Genomic DNA, 13,906 nt, shown 5'->3' on the forward strand with positions numbered 1-13,906 from the left:
GCTACTGCAGGGGCAGTAGTCGGCCTAAGGGGAATAGCTTCAGGATACCTAGTAGCATGATCCACTACTACTAGGATATACATATTTCCTGAGGCTGTGGGAGGTTCTAGTGGACCAACTATGTCCACACCCACTCTTTCAAAGGGGACCCCCACCACTGGAAGTGGAATGAGGGGTGCCTTTGGATGCCCACCTGTCTTACCACTGGCTTGACAGGTGAGGCAGGAGAGGCAAAACTCCTTAACCTTCTGGGACATATTGGGCCAGTAGAAGTGGTTGACTAACCTCTCCCACGTCTTGGTTTGTCCCAAATGCCCAGCAAGGGGAATATCATGGGCTAAGGTCAGAATAAACTCTCTGAAACCCTGAGGCACTACCACTCTCCTAGTGGCACCAGGTTTGGGATCTCTTGCCTCAGTGTACAGGAGTCCATCTTCCCAATAGACCCTATGTGTTCCATTTTTCTTGCCTTTGGACTCTTCAGCAGCTTGCTGCCTAAGGCCTTCAAGAGAGGGACAGGTTTCTTGTCCCTTACACAACTCTTCCCTTGAGGGTCCCCCTGGGCCCAAGAGCTCAACCTGATAAGGTTCCAGCTCCATAGGCTCAGTTCCCTCAGAGGGCAGAACTTCTTCCTGAGAAGAGAGGTTCTCTTTTTGGTGTTGTGTTGCAGCTGGTTTGCCAGCTGACTTTCCTTTTCTCTTGGTGGGCTGGGCCATTTTTCCAGACTCCAGCTCTACTTTGTCACCCTGTGCCTTGCACTGTGCCCTAGTCTTGACACACACCAGTTCAGGGATACCCAGCATGGCTGCATGGGTTTTCAGTTCTACCTCAGCCCATGCTGAGGACTCCAGGTCGTTTCCAAGCAAACAGTCTACTGGGATATTTGAGGAGACCACCACCTGTTTCAGGCCATTGACCCCTCCCCACTCTAAAGTTACCATAGCCATGGGATGTACTTTAGTCTGATTGTCAGCGTTGGTGACTGGATAAGTTTGTCCAGCCAGGTATTGGCCAGGGGAAACCAGTTTCTCTGTCACCATAGTGACACTGGCACCTGTATCCCTCAGGCCCTCTACACTTGTCCCATTAATTAAGAGCTGCTACCTGTATTTTTGCATGTTAGGGGGCCAGGCAGCCAGTGTGGCTAAGTCCACCCCACCCTCAGAGACTAATGTAGCTTCAGTGTGACACCTGATTTGCTCTGGGCACACTGTTGATCCCACTTGGAGACTGGCCATTCCAGTTTTAGCTGGATGGGAGTTAGAAGTGGTATCTTTCTTGGGACAGGCCTTGTCTCCAGTTTGGTGTCCAGACTGACTACAGCTACGACACCAGGCCTTTTTGGGATCAAAGTTTTTACCCTTGTACCCAGAATTGTTTTGTGAAGAGGCTCTGGGCCCACCCTCCTGTGCAGGTTTTTGGGGGCCCGTAGAAGACTCTTTACTATTTTTGTTTTTGGCTGTCTCACCACCTTTCCCCTGGGGAGGTTTTGTGACCCCTTTCTTTTGGTCACCCCCTGTGGAAGTTTTGGACACCCTAGTCTTGACCCAATGGTCCGCCTTCTTTCCCAATTCTTGGGGAGAAATTGGTCCTAGGTCCACCAGATGCTGATGCAGTTTATCATTGAAACAATTACTTAATAGGTGTTCTTTCACAAATAAATTGTACAGCCCATCATAATCATTTACACCATTGCCTTGAATCCAACCATCTAGTGTTTTTACTGAGTAGTCTTCAAAGTCAACCCATGTCTGGCTCGAGGATTTTTGAGCCCCCCTGAATCTAATCCTATACTCCTCAGTGGAGAATCCAAAGCCCTCAATCAGGGTACCCTTCATGAGGTCATAAGATTCTGCATCTTTTTTAGAGAGTGTGAGGAGTCTATCCCTACACTTTCCTGTGAACATTTCCCAAAGGAGAGCACCCCAGTGAGATTTGTTCACTTTTCTGGTTTCACAAGCCCTCTCAAAAGCTGTGAACCATTTGGTGATGTCATCACCATCTTCATATTTAGTTACAATCCCTTTGGGGATTTTCAACATGTCAGGAGAATCTCTGACCCTATTTATGTTGCTGCCACCATTGATGGGTCCTAGGCCCATCTCTTGTCTTTCCCTTTCTATGGCTAGGATCTGTCTTTCCAAAGCCAATCTTTTGGCCATCCTGGCTAACTGGATGTCCTCTTCACTGGAGTTATCCTCAGTGATTTCAGAGGTGCTGGTCCCTCCTGTGAGGGAGCCAGCATCTCTGACTAGTATTTTTGGAGTCAGGGCTTGAGAGGCCCTGTCCTCCCTAGATAGGACTGGTAGGGGGGAATCTTCCTCCAACTCACTATCATCTTCATCTGTGTTATCCACAGAGGGGTTGGCTCTATCATACTCTGCCAACAGCTCCTGGAGCTGTAGTTTGGTAGGTCTGGAGCCCATTGTTATTTTTCTTATTTTACAGAGTGACCTTAGCTCTTTCATCTGGAGATGGAGGTAAGGTGTGGTGTCGAGTTCCACCACATTCATATCTGTACTAGACATTCTTCTTCTAAAAGTTGGAATGCTTTTTAAGAATCTAAAACTGGTTCTAGAATCTAATTCAAACTTTTACAAACTTTTAAACTCTAAAAGAAATGCTAACAGGGACTAACACAAGGCCCTAGCAGGACTTTAAAGAACTTAGAAAAATTTCAAATTGCAAAAATCAATTTCTAATGACAATTTTTGGAATTTGTCGTGTGATCAGGTATTGGCTGAGTAGTCCAGCAAATGCAAAGTCTTGTACCCCACCGCTGATCCACCAATGTAGGAAGTTGGCTCTGTATGTGCTATTTCAAAGTAAGGAATAGCATGCACAGAGTCCAAGGGTTCCCCTTAGAGGTAAAATAGTGGTAAAAAGAGATAATACTAATGCTCTATTTTGTGGTAGTGTGGTCGAGCAGTAGGCTTATCAAAGGAGTAGTGTTAAGCATTTGTTGTACATACACATAGACAATAAATGAGGTACACACACTCAGAGACAAATCCAGCCAATAGGTTTTGTTATAGAAAAATATCTTTTCTTAGTTTATTTTAAGAACCACAGGTTCAAATTTTACATGTAATATCTCATTTGAAAGGTATTTCAGGTAAGTACTCTAGGAACTTTGAATCATTACTTTAGCATGTATACTTTTTACATAAAACACAATAAGCTGTTTTAAAAGTGGACACAGTGCAATTTTCACAGTTCCTGGGGGAGGTAAGTTATTGTTAGTTTTAACAGGTAAGTAAGTCACTTACAGGTTTCAGTTTTTGGCCCAAGGTAGCCCACCGTTGGGGGTTCAGAGCAACCCCAAAGTTATCCCACCAGCAGCTCAGGGCCGGTCAGGTGCAAAGGTCAAAGAGGTGCCCAAAACACATAGGCTATAATGGAGAGAAGGGGGTGCCCCGGTTCCAGTCTGCCAGCAGGTAAGTACCCGCGTCTTCGGAGGGCAGACCAGGGGGGTTTTGTAGGGCACCGGGGGGGACACAAGTCAGCACAGAAAGTACACACTCAGCAGCGCGGGGGCGGCCGGGTGCAGTGTGCAAACACGCGTCGGGTTTCCAATAGGAGTCAATGGGAGACCAAGGGGTCTCTTCAGCGATGCAGGCAGCTCCTCGGGGTAGCCACCACCTGGGCAAGGGAGAGGGCCTCCTGGGGGTCACTCCTGCACAGAAGTTCAGTTTCTTTGGGGGCTGGGGGCTGCGGGTGCAGGGTCTTTTCCAGCCGTCGGGAAAATGGAGTTCAGACAGTCGCGGTCAGGGGGACCCTGGGGATTCCCTCTGCAGGCGTCGCTGTGGGGGTTCAGGGGGGACAACTTTGGTTACTCACAGTCGTAGAGTCGCCGGAGGGTCCTCCCTGAGTTGGTTGTTCTCCACCAGTCGAGTCGGGGTCGCCGGGTGCAGTGTTGCAAGTCTCACGCTTCTTGCGGGGAGTTGCAGGGGTCTTTAAATCTGCTCCTTGTAACAAAGTTGCAGTTCTTTTGGAGCAGTGCCGCTGTCCTCGGGAGTTTCTTGTCTTTTTCGAAGCAGGGCAGTCCTCAGAGGATTCAGAGGTCGCTGGTCCCTTGGAAAGCGTCGCTGGAGCAGGGTTCTTTGGAAGGCAGGAGACAGGCCGGTAAGTCTGGGGCCAAGGCAGTTGGTGTCTTCTGTTCTTCCTCTGCAGGGGTTTTTCAGCTCAGCAGTCCTTCTTCTTGTAGTTGCAGGAATCTAAATTCTAGGTTCAGGGAAAGCCCTTAACTACTAAATTTAAGGGCGTGTTTAGGTCTGGGGGTTAGTAGCCAATGGCTACTAGCCCTGAGGGTGAGTACACCCTCTTTGTGCCTCCTCCCAAGGGGAGGGGGTCACATCCCTAATCCTATTGGGGGAATCCTCCATCTGCAAGATGGAGGAGTTCTAAAAGTTAGAGTCACTTCAGCTCAGGACACCTTAGGGGCTGTCCTGACTGGCCAGTGACTCCTCCTTGTTGCTTTCTTTGTTTCCTCCAGCCTTGCCGCCAAAAGTGGGGGCCGTGGCCGGAGGGGGCGGGCAACTCCACTAAGCTGGAGTGTCCTGCTGGGCTGTGACAAAGGGGTGAGCCTTTGAGGCTCACCGCCAGGTGTTACAGCTCCTGCCTGGGGGAGGTGTTAGCATCTCCACCCAGTGCAGGCTTTGTTACTGGCCTCAGAGTGACAAAGGCACTCTCCCCATGGGGCCAGCAACATGTCTGTAGTGTGGCAGGCTGCTGGAACCAGTCAGCCTACACAGATAGTCGGTTAAGTTTCAGGGGGCACCTCTAAGGTGCCCTCTGTGGTGTATTTTACAATAGAATGTACACTGGCATCAGTGTGCATTTATTGTGCTGAGAAGTTTGATACCAAACTTCCCAGTTTTCAGTGTAGCCATTATGGTGCTGTGGAGTTCGTGTAAAACAGACTCCCAGACCATATACTCTTATGGCTACCCTGCACTTACAATGTCTAAGGTATTGCTTAGACACTGTAGGGGCACAGTGCTCATGCACTGGTGCCCTCACCTATGGTATAGTGCACCCTGCCTTAAGGCTGTAAGGCCTGCTAGAGGGGTGACTTATCTATACCTGCATAGGCAGTGAGAGGCTGGCATGGCACCCTGAGGGGAGTGCCATGTCGACTTACTCGTTTTGTTCTCACCAGCACACACAAGCTGGCAAGCAGTGTGTCTGTGCTGAGTGAGGGGTCTCCAGGGTGGCATAAGACATGCTGCAGCCCTTAGAGACCTTCCCTGGCATCAGGGCCCTTGGTACCAGAGGTACCAGTTACAAGGGACTTATCTGGATGCCAGGGTGTGCCAATTGTGGAATCAAAAGTACAGGTTAGGGAAAGAACACTGGTGCTGGGGCCTGGTTAGCAGGCCTCAGCACACTTTCAATTCAAAACATAGCATCAGCAAAGGCAAAAAGTCAGGGGGTAACCATGCCAAGTAGGCATTTCCTTACAGTAACTGATTACTATTATCATTTAGAGCAGGGATCTCCAACCTTTTCTGTCATATGAGCTAGTTGTGCCAGATGAAAATCAACCCGCGCTACTAATATTAGTAGTCTTGTAATACTGACCACATCAGACAAGTTTACATTGGTGGGCACCCCGTGCAAGATTACCAGCAGTGATCACTTCAGTGCATCAGGCAGGCAGAGCTGCCAGAAGCATTGTGAAAGGCTTTGTCAATTTGGAATGCCTTTACATGGGTAATACATAGCAGCCATATCCGCAAAGCCCATGGCACCAAGGTAATAATATTAGTAAGTCTCCTCCAAAATCACATGATTTATTGTCTAAATATTAACATAAAATATGCTTTTGGAACTTTTTCTCTAAACCTAAACTTATGATGAAGTCGGATAATACTCATATTTTCATCCCAGATGCACACTAGTCAATTATATATATATACACACATATATATATATATGTATATATATATATATATATATTTATTAATTCAGCCATGCAAAAGCTTCTAATTTAGTAAACCGGATTGTACCCATGAGAGCTACTCACAGGTAGCTGGAAAGCTGCCAGTAGTCCGCAAGCTACTCGCTGGAGATGCCTGGTGTAGAGAGTCCCCATTTCTTAGAGGGCAGGGTGCAAACTTCACTGTACTTTGTACCCAGAGCAGATGTGCATGTAGGATGCCCTGTGTGAAGGCCACCTTACCACTAACAGGACCTGTGCATTGTGGGTGGGTCATGTGCTGCGCCGCTGGGCCCAGCATGAGTATGTAAGTATTGAAGCCGTACGCCACACTAACATGTGCAGGCGTCCAGCACCCAAATTGGAGCAGGGACAGAGATCAGCTGTTGACTGTGTAGAGTCCTCCCCAGCCCGGGAACCTGCAAAGACCACGCCACACACAGGGCTCTTGGCTGGACGTCTTCATTCCTCAGCATACAATCACACAGTCAATCATAACGTTGATAAACATGCCCTAAAGCCTCCCAGTAGGTTACACAATCTCTCTTCCAAGTCAGCCCAGAACCGCAAGGGTCCTAGCGCACCTTGCCTCACAGCACTACAGAATGCAAGCTCCTGGATCCAAAGGTTCACATTCTAAAGAGTGGGTCTTAACACAAATTCAACGGCAAGCACTACATCCAGCTGTAAGCGATTCTTTCACAGCAGTCCTTGTGTAGCTACAACATACAGCAGGTGGGCACACTGGTCTCAGTTGACTTGTGTTCCTTGTGCATTCATCAGCATCATGTCTGACCTGGCGGACGCTAGTGGGTGCCTGCCCGAAGGGTACGCAGTGACCCCTCCATTCCTGTGTGAATTAATCTGACTTCTCGACTATCCTTGCCCTGTCGAGTATCAGGTGTGTCAGCGGAATTCTGCACACATCTGATGTTGTGCTTCTGCTGGCGCCCTTTGGCCTTTTCCAACAGGTACACAACCACCAAAGTGATTTTATAAATGAGACCCCAGATTGCATTTTCTGTGGTTTTTGTCTTATGCCTTTGACATGAAAGCCTCAGTTAGTAAGTCTGTTCTTGTTAATTTTGAAGTCTGGAGCCTTCAGTTACCACTGAGTAAAGTTCTGCCTGGTGGGAGCGGGCTATTAATGCTTCTGCGTGTACAAAATGCATGGTTGTGCAGACACCTGGCAAATCTGAAGCACCCCTAATTTGTCTTAGCTGAGAATGAATGAAAATGGGTCACTGGATGCAAGGACATTTGCAGAGATTGGGGCATATGTATGAGCCTGCTTTGTGAATCTCTCTCTAGGTCTTGTTCTCCAAACACACCCAACCCTGAGGTTTGCAGCAGATGGTTCCTGTGGCTCATGATCTCCTATCTTCTTCTCTTCCCCTGCTACCCTCCAGGTACACGTGCCCCTTTGTGGAGAAGTTCTCCATTGAAATTGAGACCTTTTATCGGCCAGACTCTGGGAGTGCAACCAATGCGTTCAACCTCACACCAGCAGAGAAGAGGCAAAGGATTGTGGGTATGTTGACCTCAAAGACCAGGAAAATGTCCCTGCATTGCACTACTAGCTCTTTGGAAGATTGCTTTCCTTCTCGTCTCTCTCAAGATTTATTTCACTCCCTTTAATGTCTTTCCCCTTTCACCCTAGGGGTCATGGTGAACCTCCTTACTCTGCTCTAAATTCTGTCCCTTTCACCCATCAAGAGTTCCTGCTGAGCTCTGATCCTATTTTATCCCCTCTCATTTTTAGGTTGAGCGCACAAGCGCTTTGACCTGTTGTAAGTATTGTGAGCTTTTAACCACTCCCATCTCACACCTATCACTTTCATTTGTTCCTGGGCTTGCCTGTCAAAAATCACTTGATGTCATTGGTAAATGTTTTACGTTTGTCCCGCCTTTAGGCTTTTTTTGTCACGCTTTGTTCCGGCCCTTTTACATGGATTATTGCACGATTGCCGATATACTTCAGCATGGGGAACTATTTTTATTCTTTTGTCTCTCCCCTTCGTGCTGCATGGTGGCATTGGCGCTCACAGCGCGAACAGGCACAACAGCGTGAACTTGATCTGCAGTATTGGAGCGCTGGTCACATTGTTCAAAGTTACGCAATCAGAGTCATCTCTTTTGGCTCTCCCCATAAAACACTTGAGATTCGTAAACTCAAGTGGCTTTACGTAAAACAGAAATCCTCAAAGCGAAAGCAGCTTTCCCGGCACAACGGGAGAGCTGATACAACAATATTCACTACACTCGGGAAACTTGCCCCATAGTGCTTTGCAGGACATTACTTTTACAAAACATTTTTGCTCGTAATTTAGCCTGTGGTGGTCCTAGGACAATGGGACCACCACCAAAACGTTCACCATGACACACTTGTTTAGGTCATCTCTGTGTCCCCACACTGGCTTAATAGGGACCCCAAAATAATAACCTCTCCCACTATTCAGTGTCTTTTAAGCTTTCTCGTGGCTAGAACTTTTGTTTTAAAGCTGGGAATAGCTTGAATTTTTAAGGGCCTTGTTTGTAATAATGTTGCTATGGGCCTGCTACTCCTGCAAATGCGTAATGCACCACACTCTCTAGGTGCTAAATATATGGTTACACTGCATTATTTATTGCCATTTTCTATTTGTGTTGTTATACCCACTAGGGGCTAACTACATAGTTACATGACCATGTTTCTTAAAAATGCTATTTTCATTGTTGCATCCTCTAGGGCAGTGTTTTTCAACCACTGTTCCGCGGCACACTAGTGTGCCGCGAGAGGTTGCCTGGTGTGCCGTGGGAGGGGGCGCCGGACTGTAGGACATTGTGAACGGGTCGTTACGACCACGTCCACGCCAGCGCCAGCGCCAACCAGCTTCTCGCCAGGAAAGTCAGTTGCGCGTTCCCATGTCTCCATGGGAACGCTCCGGGCGTCGATGACGCGTTTCCCTGTTTCCAGGGAAACGCTTGAGGAATTCCGGGGCAGCGATGGTGAAAAGGCGCCAGAGCCGAAAGACGCGGAGAGGGAGAGCGCGATGAGGTCAGGGATTGATTTTTCTGGCTATCCAGTTTGGAGTGCACCAGTACTGTGATCCTGTGACACCAGTGGTAAGTGACATGAGCCACAAAGGGTAATATCCTTTAATCTCTGACTGTCCCAGGGCCCTAAGAGAAAGGCCTTAAAGTGGGCCCATTGTATTTAATCTCTTGTCTCTTCTCAACTGTGAACACAGGAATGTGTGTACTGTATGCTTCATAAGCCCTGCAACTAATGGTACAGCTGGTCCTGCTTGTGGTTGAGGCAGTATTGTTTTAAAGATGATTAAGAAATCATTATGTTGAAGAATAGCTTCAATGTTCCATGTAATCACTGCCCAGTTGTTGACCTCCCTGAATGTTACTATAACTTCCCCCATGTAAATCTGGTTTCGAAGCATGTGTGAAGTTTTAGGGAAATATGTGTACCCAACCGAAGTCAGACATTGTAGCATTTACCAAGGAGGAACAGCCGAAGTCGTATGTCGTGGCCATTATTTTGCTGGTTTTGTCTGAGGCAAGAACCCTTGGGGCTTTTCCCACTACCGCACTTTACAAATTCTTTGATTGATTGATTGACTACAAGTCTGTTTCTGTATGGGATGCTCTGCTTGGGTCTGTGCCGATGCTCCTGTCTGGGGAAGTTCTCCTTTCAGCAACCATTTTAGTGTCTCTGTGCCCAAGCCTGTCACACCTTTGTATTGTGCATTGTGAAAGAAATGGTATTACAGGTGATGGAAGGTTACACATATCTGTGGTCTAGTCGGAACTGGTTACTAACATTTTTGAATCCCACCACTGATGTTAAGGACTATAAATAGCTCCGGTGTCACTGTTACACTAACAGGAGGAGGACAGGAGGAGACATCGCCGATGAGCAGAAGAGCGCCAATGGATCTGGATTTGGAGGAAACATGAGCAGAAGAGCAGAAGAGCGCTGACTGATGGATCTGGATGGAGACATACGCAGAAGAGTGCTGAGTGTGACGGACAGCGGCTATCTGGAGGAGACAAGCGCAGTAAGTACTGAGTGACAGTGAGATACTGCAGTGATGGACAAGTTTTTGAAAAGGAAAGAACTGGACTCTGAACAAAATTTGGAGCCAGATGAGAGCCCAAGTACGAGTGGGGATCAAAAGAAAGCAAAGATGGTTAGCTCAAGCAAATTCTCTGGCACAAGGCAATATAGCAAAAGCTATATTTCATTTGGATTTACTTTCACCGGAGATGCAAACAAACCAACTCCACTGTGCGTGGTGTGTGGTGAAAAGCTAGCTAACAGTGCTATGGTCCCAAGCAAACTTAAACGCCATCTCCAAACGAAACACCCTTCGCTTCAAAACAAGAATGCGGACTATTTTGTTCGCCTGCGTCAAAACACGGAGAAAGAGGCAACTTTCATGAGAAAAACCACAAAGGTAAATGAAAGAGCTCTTAAAGCTAGCTATCAAGTTGCTGAACTTATAGCCAAGTCAAAAAAGTCGCACACTGTGGCAGAGACATTAATACTTCCCGCCTGCAAAGCTATTGTAGAGGAGATGCTCGGACCTGAAGCAGCTAAGGAAATAGCCAAAGTCCCTCTCTCAGACAACACAATTTCCAGACGTATTAATGACATGTCTGCAGACATCGAAAGTGTGGTTTTGGAAAAGATCCGTATCAGTGAGAAATTTGCATTGCAACTTGACGAGTCTACTGATATCAGTGGACATGCTCAACTCTTGGCCAATGTGCGTTTTGTTGATGGTGATGCAATTAGAGAAAACTTCTTTTTTTGCAAGGCATTGCCAGAAAAAACTACAGGAGAAGAAATTTTTCGGGTCACATCAGAATACCTTGAACAAGGAGGACTTAAGTGGGAAAACTGCACAAGTGTCTGCACCGATGGAGCTGCAGCCATGGTCGGGCGCACCAAAGGCTTTGTAAGCAGAGTGAAGGAAAGAAATCCAGATGTTATTGTTACGCATTGTTTTTTACACCGTGAGGCCCTCGTAGCCAAGACTTTACCAGCAGACCTAGTTCATGTGTTGGATGATGTTGTGCGCATGGTAAACTTTGTAAAGTCACGACCCATGAAAACTCGCATATTTGCAGCTTTGTGTGAGGAGATGGGAGCGAAGCATAAAACCTTGCTGTTTCATACGGAGGTCCGGTGGTTGTCGCGTGGCAAGGTCTTGGTTCGTGTGTATGAGCTGCGGGAGGAACTTAAAGTGTTTCTGACAAATGAGAGGTCAGATTACGCAAAGCTGCTTGCAAGTGATGAGTGGTGTGCAAGGCTGGCATACCTGGCAGATATATTTCATCATCTGAATGAACTGAACACACGAATGCAAGGCCGAAATGAAAACCTGCTTACAAGTACAGATAAAATAAATGGATTCCGTTCAAAGGTGCAACTCTGGCATCAACACGTGGAAAGTGGCAATCTTGAAATGTTCACACTCACCAAGCAATGGCAAGGTGTTCACACTGCTGCACTGTGTGATATAATAGTTAAACATTTAAAAACTCTCGAGGAGAAGTTGTCATTTTATTTCTCTTCAGTCTCCACTGAATGCCTTGACTGGGTTAGGGACCCTTATAGCTCAGTATCAGTTGGTGGAAAGGACATGACTTTACAGGAGCAGGAGGAACTAACTGAACTGAGACAAAATCGTGGTTTCAAGCTAAGATTTGCTGATCTACCTTTGGACAGTTTTTGGTTGGATACTGCCAAGGAGTTCCCCCTTCTGGCAAACAAAGCTATTTTGACATTGCTCCCATTTTCCACTACATATCTGTGTGAGATGAGCTTTTCAAGCATGATTGCTATAAAAACTAAATACAGAGAGAGACTGAGAGCCGTTGACGAAGAGCTACGTGTGTGTCTTTCTTCGATTCCAGCCAGAATATCAGCTTTGTGTTCAGCCAAACAGGCCCAGGTTGCGCACTGAATAAAGTATTTTATAATTTTTCATATTTCTGTTTACTTACTATTTCATAATAAAGTAATTATAAAATACTTTCTTTGTGTTTATTTGATTCCTATTCAAGAGAATTACTTTATATATAGTCAATATAGGCACAGAGTTAAATTTTTTAACATTTTCTAATGGTGGTGTGCCTCGTGATTTTTTTCATGAAACAAGTGTGCCTTTGCCCAAAAAAGGTTGAAAAACACTGCTCTAGGGGCTGTTCTAAGCATTACAGTCAAATCAACATACTAAAATATTTGCTGCACTGAAACTTGCCCCATAATGCTTTGCAGGGCATCACTTTTACAAAACATTTTTGCTCATAACTTAACTGTGGTGGTCCTAGAACAATGGGACCGCCCTTAAAACATTCACCACAACGTGCTCTTTCTGTCTACATCATCTCTGGGTCCCCACACTATGTTAGTGGTGGCTCCAAAATAATAACCCCCACCTCCATTCATTGCCTTTTTAAGCTTTCTCATGGATGGAACTTTTGTTTTACAGCTCAGTAAAGTTATGTTTTATGGGCCTTGTTTTAATATCATTGTAATAAGCCTGCTAGTCTTGAGAATGTATAATGCACTATGCTCTGTTTATGGGTTACATATATTTACACTGCATTACTTTTTCCCACTCTTTTTCATGTGGGAATGCTCTCTAAGGGTTGATTGTATGGTTACATGACCATGTTTCTTCCAAATGCTATTTTATTGTGGTGTTCTCTAAGGTCTGTTCTGAGGGTTTCATTTAACATACTATAAAATTCACTGCACAAAAACTCCTGCCATAATGCTTTGCAGGGCATTACTTTTACAAAAATTTTTTGCTCCTAACTCAACCTGTGGTGGTCCTAGGACAATGTGACCACCTTTAAAACATTCTTACCGTCTACATCATTGCTGGGTCCCCACACTATGTTAGTGTGGACCTCAGATTAATAACCTCTCCCACCATTCATTCAGTGCCTTTTAAGCTTTCTCATGGCTAGAACTCTTTTTGTTTTACAGCTGGGAGAAGTTTTGTTTTAAAGGCCTTGTTTGTAATATCATTGCAGTAGACCTGAAAGCCCTAAAAACACCCTCTAGGGGCTAGGTATATGGTTACACTGCATTACTTTCTCCTGATTTTGTTTTCTCTCATGGGGTTGTGCCCTCAAGAGGCTAACAATATGGTTACAGGACAATGTTTTTTACATATGATATTTTTGTTCTGGTGCCCTCTAGGGGGTGTTCTGAGCATTACGGTCTAATGCCAAAAGTTCTCCTTATTACACTTATGACCAAGATTCAGGCCAACTTAACACCCTAATTACACCACGAGTGTATGAACACTCTTGATATGTTTGGGTGACCCTCCTAGTTTATTTCTCCTCTGTGGCTGTCTTGTGTCTTTTTTTGGGGTGGGAATTGTGTTAGCCAGCCAGCAACTCTGAGGTGGGGTGGTAAACGTGGTATTCCATTGGAATTAGCATGGCAGATTTAAATTAGGATGCTAAATGGCAATATTTTCATTTTTTTGGTGCAGATAGAGGAAGAAGGTAAATTGAAGTGCTTTAGTTATATGCAGGGCCACTGGAATTATATGGCAGGAAAAGAAAAAGGTATGAGGCAGGGTTGACCAATTTATGTGGCAAGAAAAGTCCTTTTATGAATTTACAGTGCCAATAGCTATAACTCAAGAAAATGCAAGATCTGTTGCATTGTAAATGCTTGTCTTGTGTGTAACATTGAAAACATCCTTGTGTGGAACCGCAAAGATGTAGGTACTGGGTTCTTTGGTTGATGGTTATGGGCTAGTGTCCTGTAGCTGCCCCCATTGGGAGCTCCAGATGGTATCAGTTCAACCCTTCAAGTGGGACAGTCTAGCTGACTCTACAGGAACACTGCAGAGCACTGAATAAAGGAGGCTCTATCATTGCAAGGACATGCAATCCCAAAACAGAGTTGTACACAACATTTTAGGGAAGGGATTTTGT

At 45.9% G+C, this 13,906-nt stretch overlaps 1 protein-coding gene across 4 annotated transcripts in view; it reads left to right on the top strand.

The window, feature by feature from the left end:
• The window catches only part of PITPNM1 (phosphatidylinositol transfer protein membrane associated 1), a 317,763-nt gene that overhangs the window by 188,878 nt on the left and 114,979 nt on the right, over positions 1–13,906 (top strand). For all 4 annotated transcript variants that reach the window (XM_069232915.1, XM_069232914.1, XM_069232917.1 and 1 more), the window contains exon 4: positions 7,351–7,472. In XM_069232915.1, coding sequence (XP_069089016.1) covers positions 7,351–7,472 — 122 coding nt within the window. The remainder of the gene's footprint in view (positions 1–7,350; positions 7,473–13,906) is intronic.

The sequence above is a fragment of the Pleurodeles waltl genome, chromosome 4_2 (genome assembly GCF_031143425.1).
Source record: "Pleurodeles waltl isolate 20211129_DDA chromosome 4_2, aPleWal1.hap1.20221129, whole genome shotgun sequence".
NCBI lineage: Eukaryota > Metazoa > Chordata > Amphibia > Caudata > Salamandridae > Pleurodeles > Pleurodeles waltl.